We start from the raw sequence: 13,676 nt of genomic DNA, 5'->3' as shown, positions 1-13,676 counted from the left end.
TTTCGAAAAACCGGCCCCTCCCATCTTATTACAAGAGCAATGCTACATGTTCAACGAAATTAGTACAACACAAAACATTTAATACAAAAAATTGCATTTATCAAAATCTCATAATATATTGAATATAAATTTAGCAATATAATAACAAAATTTCACAATATAATATAAATATCGTTATATATTATATTTGTTGCAAATTTAGCATCATTCTTATTACAATTGTTCTTGTTTTTTTTTTTATTTAAATTATTTGATAAAAAAACCTGTAATTCATTTGAGTTCGACTACATTTGACTACTATGTAGCTTATCATGGAGACCGCAACAGCGTATAGCTCCTCCAGCTCTCTCTCTCCCAGAAAATGCCGGCACATCAACCATTGCTTACGTCACTCCTCCACCTTCAGATTTCCCTTTATCCACCATTTTCACTGCGTCCAACCAAACTTTGCCATTTTTACCCCTCAAGCAGACCACTCGTAAAATTCATGTCCACCGTAGACAACACCGCAGCCTCCGCCGTCGGCGGCGAAGGTGCGCGCTTTACCGGGGAGTGGTTCTCAGTGCCGGAGCTCCGGCTCCGCGATCATCGATTCACAGTACCACTCGATTACTCCCTTGATTATTCTGCTTCCCCCAAGATCTCTGTCTTTGTCCGCGAAATCGTCTCTGGTAACAAAGCTATGACTTTCCTGTTTTATTTGGTTTCCCCCCATTCAAACAGATCCCTGTCACATACAATTACGTTGATGAAAATGTCAACAGTTCAAGCTCACATTTTCGTTTTATAACATATATCCCTCATTCCCGTATGAGAGCAGGGAATGTAAATCCATAATTAATATCAAAGGCAATTATGTGGTGTTGAGACCAATTTGATAAGATATAGTTTGAACTTTTGACCATAACTTCGATATCACATCATAAATTATTGGTCCCAAAAACCTGTGCTCATTTAACAGGTTTTATATCCTAATCCTAATGGATACTAAGCTTGAAACTCAATTGTATTTGAGTGCGTTTTTATTCTTGTTTCTATGAAATGTTTTGTTGCTTCATGCTACTGGGTGGTTAGCCGCATCAAGTGTGTTGCTTGTGTGTTGTGGTTTATAAGTGTACAAGGGCTAAGGATGTCATCATTAGTGCACAAGCAAGAAATTCCTACTTATGTTTTTATTGTTTTCGTTTGGGTTTAGGGAGGTTGTTGAGGTGATGGTTTATTATCTTCTTTATCAATGTTAGTCAATATATCTCTAGGTATTCATTAATTTAGGGATGGTGAATTATAGTTTTCAGCTACATGAAAACACATATTTTGTTTTTTCCATTTGCTCTAACCATGTGAAAACTTTCAATTTTGATCGGTTCAAGTTGCATAAATGCATAAAAAGAAACAAAAAAGAGTAGGGTACTTAATCATACAATGTCAACTGGAATACTCAAACCACTGATAATTAATACGCACAATTCACCTTTTCAGTGGCTTGATTCTCTCTTATCCAATTCTTCTTCTGCCATCAAAAGCCATTACTAATGTAATGTGCACCATGCCACACAGTTGGGAAGGAAGAACATACCCTCCCATTCTTATTGTACTTGCAGGGTGGGCCAGGTTTTGAGTGTCAGCGACCAACTGAAGCTGGTGGATGGATAAGTAAAGCATGTGAGGAATTCCGTGTTATTCTAATGGACCAGGCAAGCTATTTTGATACCCCTTCAATGTTCCTCAGTATTTAGTCGTTTTCCATATTCTCTGCTGATACATATCTGGCACAGCGTGGTACAGGCTTGTCAACACCTTTAACACCATCATCAATGTCACAGTTTAAATCAGCGGAGGATTTGGCTGATTTCTTGAAAAATTTCCGAGCTGACAATATAGTGAATGATGCTGAGTTTGTTCGCAAATTACTCGTTCCTAATTGCAGACCCTGGACAGTGTTGGGGCAGGTATATGATATATCGTGAACCCTTTTTATTTGTGTGGGTATTCAGCTTCGTCTCCTTTTCTTTCACGTTTCTTGGTTATGCTTGGGACATTTTTGTCGGTTTTTTCCAAGCCTGGGCAAATCACAATTCACAATGAATAAAAGCTTCACACAATTATTGCCTCAAGCGTTTTCTGTTTTACAGATCTTTCATGCACGATGCACAAATTTTCTTAAGTTTTGTGAACTGTGTTCATTTGGTTACATCTTAGAGACAATTTTTACATCCTGCAGAGTTATGGAGGCTTCTGTGCAGTTAGTTACCTGAGTTTTGCTCCGCAAGGATTGAAACAAGTCCTTATAACTGGTGGAATTCCTTCAATTAGAAGTAGATGTGCTGCAGATATTGTTTACAGAGCTTGCTATGAGCAGGTTATGATTCAAAATGAAAAGTATTACCAGAGATTCCCCCAAGATATTGAGATAATAGGAGAAGTAGTTGATCACTTATCCGAGTCTGCTGCAGGAGGGGTGAGATAACTGTAACTGAAACATGATAGAACTATTGTCTAGTTTTCCCTCACTCCTTCTGTTTTCTTTATGTTTTATGTGTATTCTTTTGACATAGGTACCTCTTCCATCTGGTGGTATCTTAACACCTAGGGGGTTGCAACTTCTAGGTTTGTCTGGTTTGGGATCTAGCTCTGGTTTTGAGCGTCTGCACTACATGTTAGTCTCAACATAGTCATCTGTAGAATGTCTTTATTATGTTTTCCCCAATTTTTTGGTTACTTATTCTGGTGTGTTTTTTTTGTGTGTTTTTGGGAGGATACTTATTCTGTTTTTGTTCACAGGTTTGAGAGGGTGTGGGATCCTATATTAGTTCCTGGTGCACCGAAGAAAATCAGCTGCTACTTTTTGAATGCTGTAAGTTAAAACATTTCTTTCTTTTTGGCATAGACATGACTAAACCTTCTAGTCAATTAGCCTGTGTGATCACTGGTTTGTTTGTGTGTTTTTTTCCTCTTCGAATCAATCCATTTCTGTACACCACAGTTCGATGACATGTATTTACATCCATTCAGTATGAGAGGTGGCTGTCTTTTGATACAAATCCTCTATATGCTCTGATGCACGAGTCCATATATTGTGAGGTAAACATTTTGGTTGTCACTGCCTTCACTAATATTTGAAGACGGTTCTCTTTAGGTTGTTACTGCCTTTACTAACATTTGAAAACACATTGCTGTTCGTATACCTGTTTGTTCTCATTCTACTGTCTAACTACCTGGTTATAATTGGATTTAAGGGTTCGTCTTCAAGTTGGTCTGCTCACAGAATAAGGTCAGAGTTTGATAGCCAGTTTGATGCATTAAAATCCGTCAAAGAGGGACGTCCAGTGCTGTTTACTGGAGAGGTATGGAAAAAAGTGCTTATATTGGCTTAGAGAAAAAAGTTGTTTAAACAAAAATAGACGTGAGATTTTTATTTTTGTGCTTTGCCACTTTGGAGCTTGTCCCTTTTTGTTTGTGTACAAAATTGATTAGCCTAAGATAGCATTTGACCTCTTTATGTTTGTTTAGTTGTTACTATATTGCTGTAACCAGTGTCCATTTGTGCTTTTTGTTTCTTTAGATGGTATTTCCGTGGCTGTTCGATGAGATTCATGCCTTGAAACCCTTTAAAGATGCTGCCCACCTATTGGCGGAGAAGAAGGACTGGCCTCCTTTATATGACATTTTAACTTTGAAAAATAACCAGGTCTTCTGCTTGAAAATCTCAGCTTTTTTTCTATGGATTGCTCTATATCTACTATGCTATCTGGATAATATCCTAACACTACTCGTTTTAAATCTATAACTATGAATTCAACCATAATTAAATTTGCCAATGAAAACTTTATGCTACCTCACTATCATAACTATATTCATCCAACAAGTTTCGGTTTTAGTCTAGTTTCGATTGTCTAAAGAATATATTACTGACAGTGAGATAACAATGACAGTAGGCTTTCTGCTACCCATTGTTGTTAAGGAAGTGCAGGACGCGGTGGTGAAGAGAGCACTAAGTATAACACCCTGAAACATACTAAAGCGCGCCGCGCTTTTTTTTTTAATACAATTATACAAATGAATGTAAAGATTGTTAATTGTTGATGAATAACAATTTGATAGCATACATGTGGGATTTCGGTTCTGTATCCAGGCCACTTTTGCGCCTTCAGAAACAATCCTGGAAGTAACCATTAAATTATAGGATCTTTTGTTTACAGGTACCAGTTGCGGCTGCTGTGTATTTTGAAGATATGTACGTTAACTTCAAGCTTTCTATGGAGACAGCTTCTGGGATTGCCGGAATTCGTTTGTGGATTACTAATGAATACATGCATTCTGGCTTGAGAGATGGTGGTGGTCTGGTTTTGGACCATTTACTAGGTATGTTGAATGGAAAGAAGCCTATTTTTTGACTTTCATGCTGTTCTATTTTTGCGTAACTTTTTATCGGGATTTCATTTAAGATTTTAATCTTCTTTAGAAAGAAAACAAAACTAAGGGATTATTTTAGAACTCGTAAAAAAAATAAAAAAAAATCAATTACATCAACTTCGTTTTTTCTCTTAACTCGGTTCGTACATGTCCCTCCTTGTTTGCTGAATACCACTTTTTGATTTTTATGGAAAGATTGCTATGTGAAACTCCGTAACTAATTTTTTTTAGGCATCTAGTTCCAAACGGATTATTTTATGCTACACCTGGAGTACTTCCCCCCATGACGTGGTCAAATGTCAACCATTGGATCATCAACACACATGTCAATTTCCATAAAACTATAAGGGTCTCACGTGATCTAATGGTATTGAAATAGGGGGAGAAACACTCCGGTGTAGCATATACTAACCCGTTCCAAACGGTCCCATTTAGGTTTAAAACAGTATTAACTCCTAATCAACAAAGATATCGAACTTTTGTTATTTTGTCAAGAGTTATAGTCTCGGGTAATAATACAATTCTCGGGTAATAATACAATCCGGATATTCTACAAATATAGTTGTATGAGAGCTGCATTTATCATTCACCTGTGTTATACAACAGATTACTAATAATTATATTAATTTGAATTATTGGAATTTGAACACTTTAGATTGAATCGGTCGCAATCAAATCAATTAGTCGAACGACACTCACCCAGGTAAGTATGAATGCAGTGTAAAATAGAGTATGAGAAACGCCGTTGCACGATCCGAATCTCGACTTGATATGTCAAAAATCAACTGAAAATCTGAACATATTTCCGTGAATTCCAAGTCAAAACATTGGAAAATCATGAACCGTGAATTCATTTGTTGTAAATCTTGTACGTTGAAATAAAAGCCTTTCTATGCAAACCGGCATGTATAGAAGATAGCTCAACTGCATTATTTGTCATCCAAAAGAAGCTTCCGAGTGTAGCAATTCTATTTTACAGTTTACACCATTTTCCCCGAACATTGGAGTTACTCAGTCTAATTCCATGGTTAGCAAGTCAACCAAAATTTAAGAAAAAACTGCAATTTTGGTCATGTATGTTTGTCATTTACGTTTTCGGTCTTCTATGTTTTCATATTTCAGTTTTAGTCTTGTATGTTTTGATTTTTGGCAATTTCAATCCTTTTTATTCGAAAATGCTTACGTGACACTATACACGTCAGCTACAGATCAGCATTGTATTGGTGCCACATCAGCGCCACATCAGAAAAAGACTAAAATTACCAAAAAATAAAGATAGCAGACTAAAACTGAAATCTAAAAATCATAGATGATCGAAATCGCAAAGTGACAAACATATTGGATTGGAAAAACCAATTTTTCCAAAATTTAATATGAATATAAAATGTCAATATTGGTTGGGCGTTGGATTCTTTCATTTATTGTGATGTTCTTGTAACCATTACCATCTAGTTTGACGTATCTCTAGGCCAAATCTGAAACCATAAGATGGCGTACACATAGTAGGGTTGTTCAATACATTACACCACCAAATCACGGTTTAATTCAATCTTGATCTGAGTTTTTTTTTTACATCGTGAGGTATCGTTTGGCTCGTAAGATTGTTATAAACTACGTTTGCAACTTGAGTTTAAATTTAAAAAATTTCAGTAAAATAAAGTAAAATTTGTAGGATCAACTTTTCAGCTACCACACATGTTCTACAAGTGTGCATCATAGAATATGTAAGGTATGCTGTATTGGCTATTGAGACAAATAGTTTAATCGTATCAATGGGTGGGAATCCATTTTGTTGGTGGGCACTCCACTAACCTCTGGTTTATATTGACCACTAACCTTGTTCCGAACAATCTTGTCGATGTTATATTGTTATCCCATTGACCGTATCTAATGAGGTATCCAATATCCATTTTTTCTACAAGTTATATGTTTATATGAACATTTTGATTCTCGCGTAAATAAAAAGATGTGTCGTTGAATCTAGCATGTAAACACTATCATTGACAGAGCCGTTCCGAACCATTTTTTTTAATGTTGCCAATATGTAGATTTAACATTACTGTAGCTATGTAAGATAAATATGATTGATTATACATTAGAAATCTAAACATACGTGAAATTATCACTTCAAAATTCTTGGTGCATTTCCTACGATGAATTAAATCATCGCACGTGAATTATTTATCTGCGAGACGGTTATATTTTTGACTAATTTTTTTTTATTAGTTGGTTGAATAAGATATCCGTCTCACAAAATTAATCCGATCTCACTAGAGTTTTCGTGAATTTTTAATTGTATAGCTGTTTGTCTGTTTTTTTTTTTTTTTTTTTTGACAACATAAAGTACATATATAGCCATCCAGATTGACATGTTTATGAACAAGGAGGGCTAGTTCTGCGGTTTGATTCTTTATCGTCTCTCTGTGAGGGAAGTGTTGATATGTCGTTGGATTCTTCAATTGATCGATTAAGTAGTTATATCATTAACTAAAACAATTTAAAATCAAATTGCCTTCATTCAGTTTTTTTGCTACTATATATATCAGTATCACCTCATTTTCCATGCGTTTTAAATGATTGAAATAGAGCTAGTGGCATTTACCATTTCTTTTCAAATTTGTATTAATGTTTTATTACTAAAAAAACAAAATAAATATGATACATATTCAAATTAAACTGGTAAGTGGCATCCCGATAGGAAAATGGGTAAACAAAGTACAGCAGCACATCGAACACTAGTCAACATTAACCTCCCATAATCAAAGCATTTGCCCCAAATTTCAAATACTTTAGCCCCACCACTAATTCCATTTCAAAGTCTTTTACATATATCATTTTAGCTTAATGCGTTCCCTACTGCAAAATCATACAAATATACAAAACAATCCAAGTGTCAAGATCACATAATTTTTGTGTGTTCTTGAACGAAACAACGTATGAAAAAAGCTAATGTGACATGAAATTTATATTGGCCCCCTTCAGTCACAATAGGAAATATTTTGTAGCGCATTTACACGTGAACTTCCACACACACACACACACATATATATATATAAAACTCTATAACCATTTCAAATTCCAAATTTACACCCCTCCCCCAAACAAAACCTACCCCACAACACACCGATGGAGTCGTCCGAGCAAGTCCACCCGCTCGCTCCCGCCTCCGGTCGATACCGCGATGACGAGGAATCCGGCCCCCCGAAAACCAACCGCCGAAGGTGCATCAAGTGCTGCGGCACCATCACCGCCGTCCTCCTCGTCCAAGCCGTCGTGATCGTCGTACTAATGTTCACCGTGTTCAAAGTCAAAGATCCCGCCATCCGCATGAACGGAGTGACCATCGACCGGCTCGAGCTCCTCAACGGCACCACCACCCCGCGGCCGGGGTCGAACATCACCCTCACCGCCGACGTCTCCGTGAAGAACTCCAACTTCGCGTCCTTCAAGTACCAGAACACGACCACCACGCTCTTCTACCGCGGCGTGGTGATCGGAGATGCGCACGGTCCTCCGGGAAAGGCGAAGGCCCGTCGGACGATGAGGATGAACGTGACGGTGGACGTGATAACGGATCGGATCCTGCAGCATCCGAATCTGAGCTCCGATTACAGTTCGGGTCTGCTGACGATCGGCAGCTACACGAGCGTGGGGGGGAGAGTGAAGATGTTTTTCATTAAGAAACACGTGACGGTTAGAATGAACTGCAGCATGACGGTTAACGTTACAAGCCAAGCCATTCAGCAACAGAAATGTAAACGAAAGGTTAAGCTTTAATCACAAACTTTATTATAAAGTAATTAATATTGATTAAGTAATTCCTAGCTAGGAAATTAAATCATCATGTTTTGTTACGTACTTTGTGTATATATATAATTTCTACGTTACCTGTTTTGTTTGTGATTTGAGATTTTTCAGCCCACCAGAGGAGATTAATAGATCGCTGAACGGATATATAATTAATAAACATTTTTTGTTCTAGGGATGGAGAATTTGTCTTGAATAAATAAATTTTATTACTTTTATTTTTCGAGTGGTTATACTCATGATCGTTGTTCAACAAAATACAATCAGTGTTAATAATCAAATAATCAATTATGACTAACTAGTTAAAGTAGACATAAATTAACTCATGTAAAAGAGATTCGATCGATCCTAAATATATTATAAATATTCTTTGGGTTATTTACATTTTAAGATAAGATACACGTAATGTGATGAGTCTCTTTTAATGAAGACGACAATTAATAAGAAAAATTATGGTTCAATGGAATGATTCAGTATCAAATTTTATGTGAAGAGCCGGTTCAATGAAAGGTACAACCGATGAGGTCTTAGCCTAATGGTTAAGGTTGAGGTTCCGAGATCATTTGGTTTTAGATTCGATTCTTGAGGTCCTGAGATCATTTGGTTTTAGATTCAATTTTCGCTGACTGCGGGTAGTTTTTATAATTTATTTATGTAGATTTAAAAAATTTGTTTGTAATTCCTCTGCTCGAGATAAACACGTCTTGAGTTTAAGCTCAAGTCTCGTCTGTATTGCTGGCAGCTATTTTATATAATTGGAATTGTAATTTAGATCAAAATTGTATTGTATTAAAAAAAAAAAAGGAAAAGTACAACATTGGTTATTTTATGCGAAAAAATGAGTGCCTACAGTCTAGAAATTATAAATTTTTAGGGAAGAGGTGTTGGGGGATATTGTAATTTGTATGGAGAAATTTATAATGTATCGTTTTTTGGGCCAATATAGTCTTACATAACAATGGCCCAACTCAGTACGCGTTTTGTTTGGAGAAATTTATGAGGTATCGTATTTTGGGCCTATATAATGTCTTACATAAAAATGGCCCCAACCCAGTATGCGTTTTGTTGAGGTCGAAAATGTCATACCCCATTCATTTATTACTTTTTAACTAATTAATAATAGAAGAATATGTCCTAATAATAATAATAATAATAATAATAATAATAATAATAATAATAATAATAAACTATCATTTGGTAAAGACATTTTCTTAATTTTGATTTGTCCTCAATATAACTCCTTTTATGCATACGGGAAGAATCTCGAGACAGATAATGAGATGCTATATTTAGAATACTACCTTAAAAAATGCATATTTATCAATAATATTGAGATACATTGATTGTCCGCAGAACTCATATTTATTATTAAATATTCATTGTTTGATACAAAAATGACGTAGTACCTCAAAGTTAGTTTGAAATGTCCCTTGCGGATTGAGTCGAAGTCATGCATTCTATTTTCAAATTCAATTTTCCCCACCCCACTTTCAACTCATAATCTTCTCATTACAACTCCATATTTCCCCTACTTTCGTCCAATTTTAAAATGTTAAAATAATTTAGATTAAATAAAATAAAAAAAGTGATAATATTTATATCATATTATAAATGAGACACTCATAATTGTGTGTCCTATACGAGCCCACAACTTTCCTCGCTTTGTATATACTCTCTAGTCAAGGGGGTTGCTTTTTGAAATAGAAAGAAATGCAATGGCAACTGCAATCTTATATTTTAAGTAGCATTAATTACACTATTGCAGGCAGCCTTAAGAATATGGAAACTGAAGTTGGCCCCGCATCGTCGTGTGTGTGGACAAAAAACTAATTTTACACATATAAAGAAATAGATCCGGATCCATTTTTTTTTCTCATAGAAATGACAGCCTGTCTCGATACTTACATTTGACAAATCATAAAACGAACAAAACTGTATTCCCTCTCATCTCGTCCTTTCATGAAAGGAAAATTGATTTCCATTCCCTTTCCACACTAGAGATTTGGAATCCATCCACAACAACTTAACAGTGCAAAGAGCAAGCCTTTTATAAAATTTTTTGGTGGATTTTTATCTATGATTTATATATATATATAAATCGAATATCGGTCTCACAATATTAAAATTAATATTCAATCATGTTCATATTTATAATAAAAAATAATATTTTTTTTATGATTCATTTAAATACTACATCAAGATAGTTATTCACTTATTCTTGATATAAAATAAAAACAAGCCGTTGATATTGAAATCAAATCTTAGGATTTGTTATTTGTGAATGATGAGAATAGAAAAGAAATGAATTTTATATCGAAAGATTTAACGTGGCATGATGAGCATAATAATTAATTATTTAGGCCAGTTGGGTTTTTAATAAATGAGTCGTTGCTCCATATTCAAACAGTATTAAATGTTGCAGCTCAGCACTTACTCCCCATCTCTTCTCCATTCTCTCTTCATTCAAATGGCCTTGCCCTTCACCACCGCCACCACCTCCTCCTCCTCCTCTTTATCCCAATGTCCAACCACCCATCACCTCCGCCGCCGCCGCCCTCAACCACCCTCCCCAGCCCCACCACAGCCGGACAATCCACCTTCGCACAGAACATCGGTTCCATAGGTCTCGGCTACGCCATCGCGATCGCCCTCGGATTCCTCGTCCTCTTCTCCACCGTCCTCCTCGCCTCCTACATCTGCTACCGCACCGCCGCCTCCCGCAGACGCCGCTCCCGGACCTCCGCGAACCCTTCCCGTTCAGACGAAAACAGCGTCTACCTCCCCCGGATCATCTTCGTGGCGGAGGACGACGAAAGCGACTCGCGGAACGACGTCGTGGGGCTGGAGCAGGCGGTCATCAACTCGTACCCGAAGCTTGTGTTCTCCAGGAGGAACGGGAACGGGGGGAACGACGCCGTTTGCTCGATCTGCTTGTGCGATTACAGGGAGGCGGAGATGCTGAGGATGCTGCCGGATTGTAAGCACAGCTTTCACGTCACGTGCGTGGACGCGTGGCTAAAGCTCAACGCTTCGTGTCCCGTTTGCCGGAATTCTCCGTTGCCGACGCCGCTGTCCACGCCGTTGCAGGAGGTGGTGCCACTGTCTCATTACTCCGATGGGAGGAGGAGACAATGAAGGAGGGGTGCATTTGGCAACTGAAGAAATATTTGGGGGTGGAGTGCTATTTTCAGTTGTTTAGGGGGCTCGATGAAAGTTTTAAGTCGGTTTTTGGTAGTTTAGGCGGTGGGACGGTGCTGCCATTCATAATAGTTTTTATTATTAGATTAATTAATTATTACCTTTTATTCATCTTTTTCAAATTAAATAATTTTAAATATTTTTAGATGGATTTTTCTGTTATTTTTATTGGAATTTTATGTTGTATAAAAAGGAAAGTTAAAAATAACATGCAATTTAAAAAATTCGAGGTATTTGTTTCTAGTCAATTTCTCCTTTTCCGATTTATTTGTTGCGGCACGAACTATTTGTGTTTGTCTCTTCTTTCTCAATTTTCTTATTTATATATAAAACTTAATTCATCCAAGTAATTTTTGGAATATAGTAATCTTCAAATAAGATGTAGAAATATATTAGTAAAATTGGTCATAAAATCAACTATAAAAAAACAAATGGTCATAAATTTGAAGTCATTCCAAACAAAAACTACTGAATTATTTGGTATTCAAAGTCTTCTCCCAGAAACATGGAATGTGCGTATTTTAAAATTCATTACTTGCAATTACCAAAGCGAAAGTAAAAATTATTGTATTTTAATTAAATCCAACTCTTTTATCAGTTAATTCCTTGATTTGTTGCTTAATCTTTTAGCTCTATTTATTTATTTTTTTCTTTTCGGGAGAGGATGACTACATTAAGCATATTATATATGTAAATAACTCCAACATTAGGGCCGATCTTACTCCACGGTACGTGGGTGTGTGTTTTGTGAAACACAATAATTTATATGACATGATTCAAAAAAATTATTACTTTTCGTTATAAATATAAATGTGATTGACTAATCACTCCTTTTGTCAAAATGCTATTCTAACTCTCTAAGATCTTTTTTTGTTTTCGATAATTACATAGCATCGTGTTTTTTTCAAATCGAATGACTGAAGCTCCTCTGTTTATAAAAATCTCCATTCCATCTAATTCAAGCTAGCTATATATTTTTGAGTATATTTGATTTCCTTTTCGATTCAAGATTGGAAAAATTTGAAGTGGTATCAAGTAGCGTGCCCCCGATTATTTTCAAATTACAGCCATTGGAGCTAGAGTTGCTGCATTGCATGTTAAGTCCAACCTGGCACTGCTAAAGAAAAAGTTAAACCATTGGAATATATACCTTTAATTTAAGGGCAACAATGAACATGAAGATTGAAGACCCCCCAACCTTTTCAAAATTTTCCCTTTTATGTATTATTATAATCAAAAGTAAGCACTAGAATTAATATACTGGGCATATCGATTTTGATATATTATACACCTTTTAGTTTTGTATGTGGGCTGGTGGACTTGTAGTAATGCCATCGAACAATTAGTAAAAACGAGACAAAGCCCATAAGATAGCCAACCAACCCATTGGACCTTGGAGGTGGCCCATTCCCTTCACTCTGCTTTCTAGGGTTTTGGTTTATATATGCCTACATGAGTGGTGCATAATCAGTTGCGATGAAGATGAACGAGTTCATCGAGACTGCGGTATCCATTATCGCAGCATGAATCTCTCTCACAATTATGGTTCGTATTCCCTGAGCAACTTCTTCTTCCTCCTCTTCTTCTTCTTCTTCTTTATATGTATATATATATTTTAATCGAAGGACCTATGGACGAGAGGCGATTACAACGATGCCGATTCTGCCAAGTTTACCTTCGAAAACTGAATATTTTTTGATTTTTGATCGCCGGACCGGAAACATCTATTCCGGCCAGGTTCTCCAAAATCTCGGACATTTTTCTTTCTTTGTTTTTGATTTGATCGAAGGTCCCAGCGGAGAGGAATGTACTCCTTAAACGAGCCCTCTCTAACATTACCAAGTGTAAAGCCTTCGTAGATGGATTTCTTGCCTTATCAAAGGACGACTCAAATTTCCATTTTGATTCGTCTCGAACCCTTAGGCTATATAATTTATACAAAACCTAAATCGTCCTATTCTCGTGGGCGGATATATATATATTGATCTATTTTGCTAAAAATTTCAATTGAGATCTGGTTTCCCGTTTAGAATTCTTTGATTCATTCCAATAGATTGATTTATCAGAACGAATTGATGATAAGGAGACATCATTAAAAGTTAAATTGGGGAAATTAAATTATGACCGATGATGAAGTATCAATTGGGTTGGAATTTTTCAAGCCTAGATCACATGTAAATTATGTAATTCTTTTCTTGGACACCGCTTGATGGTTCCCTATGAGACACAAACTGAGTTTGAAAAAGATGAATTGCACA

At 36.3% G+C, this 13,676-nt stretch overlaps 3 protein-coding genes and 1 non-coding gene across 4 annotated transcripts; all 4 read left to right on the top strand.

Annotated features, from left to right (window-relative positions):
• The first annotated feature begins 307 nt into the window (after positions 1-307).
• On the top strand, positions 308-4,522 carry LOC140881682 (uncharacterized). Its single transcript, XM_073287180.1, has 10 exons — positions 308-671; positions 1,558-1,694; positions 1,776-1,949; positions 2,222-2,458; positions 2,556-2,656; positions 2,782-2,854; positions 3,013-3,081; positions 3,237-3,344; positions 3,563-3,688; positions 4,200-4,522. Exons 1-10 carry the CDS (start codon positions 362-364, stop codon positions 4,392-4,394), a joined length of 1,530 nt encoding a protein of 509 aa, XP_073143281.1. The 5' UTR covers positions 308-361; the 3' UTR covers positions 4,395-4,522.
• A 2,935-nt stretch (positions 4,523-7,457) lies between these two features.
• On the top strand, positions 7,458-8,308 carry LOC140884003 (late embryogenesis abundant protein At1g64065). The gene has a single exon (XM_073290662.1). The coding sequence runs from the start codon at positions 7,540-7,542 to the stop codon at positions 8,188-8,190; it is 651 nt and encodes a 216-aa protein (XP_073146763.1). The 5' UTR covers positions 7,458-7,539; the 3' UTR covers positions 8,191-8,308.
• Positions 8,309-10,431: 2,123 nt separating this feature from the next.
• LOC140884535 (RING-H2 finger protein ATL67-like) lies at positions 10,432-11,642 on the top strand. The gene has a single exon (XM_073291315.1). The coding sequence runs from the start codon at positions 10,741-10,743 to the stop codon at positions 11,353-11,355; it is 615 nt and encodes a 204-aa protein (XP_073147416.1). The 5' UTR covers positions 10,432-10,740; the 3' UTR covers positions 11,356-11,642.
• Positions 11,643-13,199: 1,557 nt separating this feature from the next.
• On the top strand, positions 13,200-13,352 carry LOC140885588 (small nucleolar RNA snoR145). Its single transcript, XR_012151032.1, has one exon. It is a non-coding gene; the product is annotated as a small nucleolar RNA snoR145 (small nucleolar RNA).
• The last annotated feature ends 324 nt before the right edge of the window (positions 13,353-13,676 follow it).

The sequence above is a fragment of the Henckelia pumila genome, chromosome 2 (genome assembly GCF_033568475.1).
Source record: "Henckelia pumila isolate YLH828 chromosome 2, ASM3356847v2, whole genome shotgun sequence".
NCBI lineage: Eukaryota > Viridiplantae > Streptophyta > Magnoliopsida > Lamiales > Gesneriaceae > Henckelia > Henckelia pumila.
Note: the sequence above shows the minus strand (reverse complement) of the source record. Positions and strands in the feature narration are given on the sequence as shown.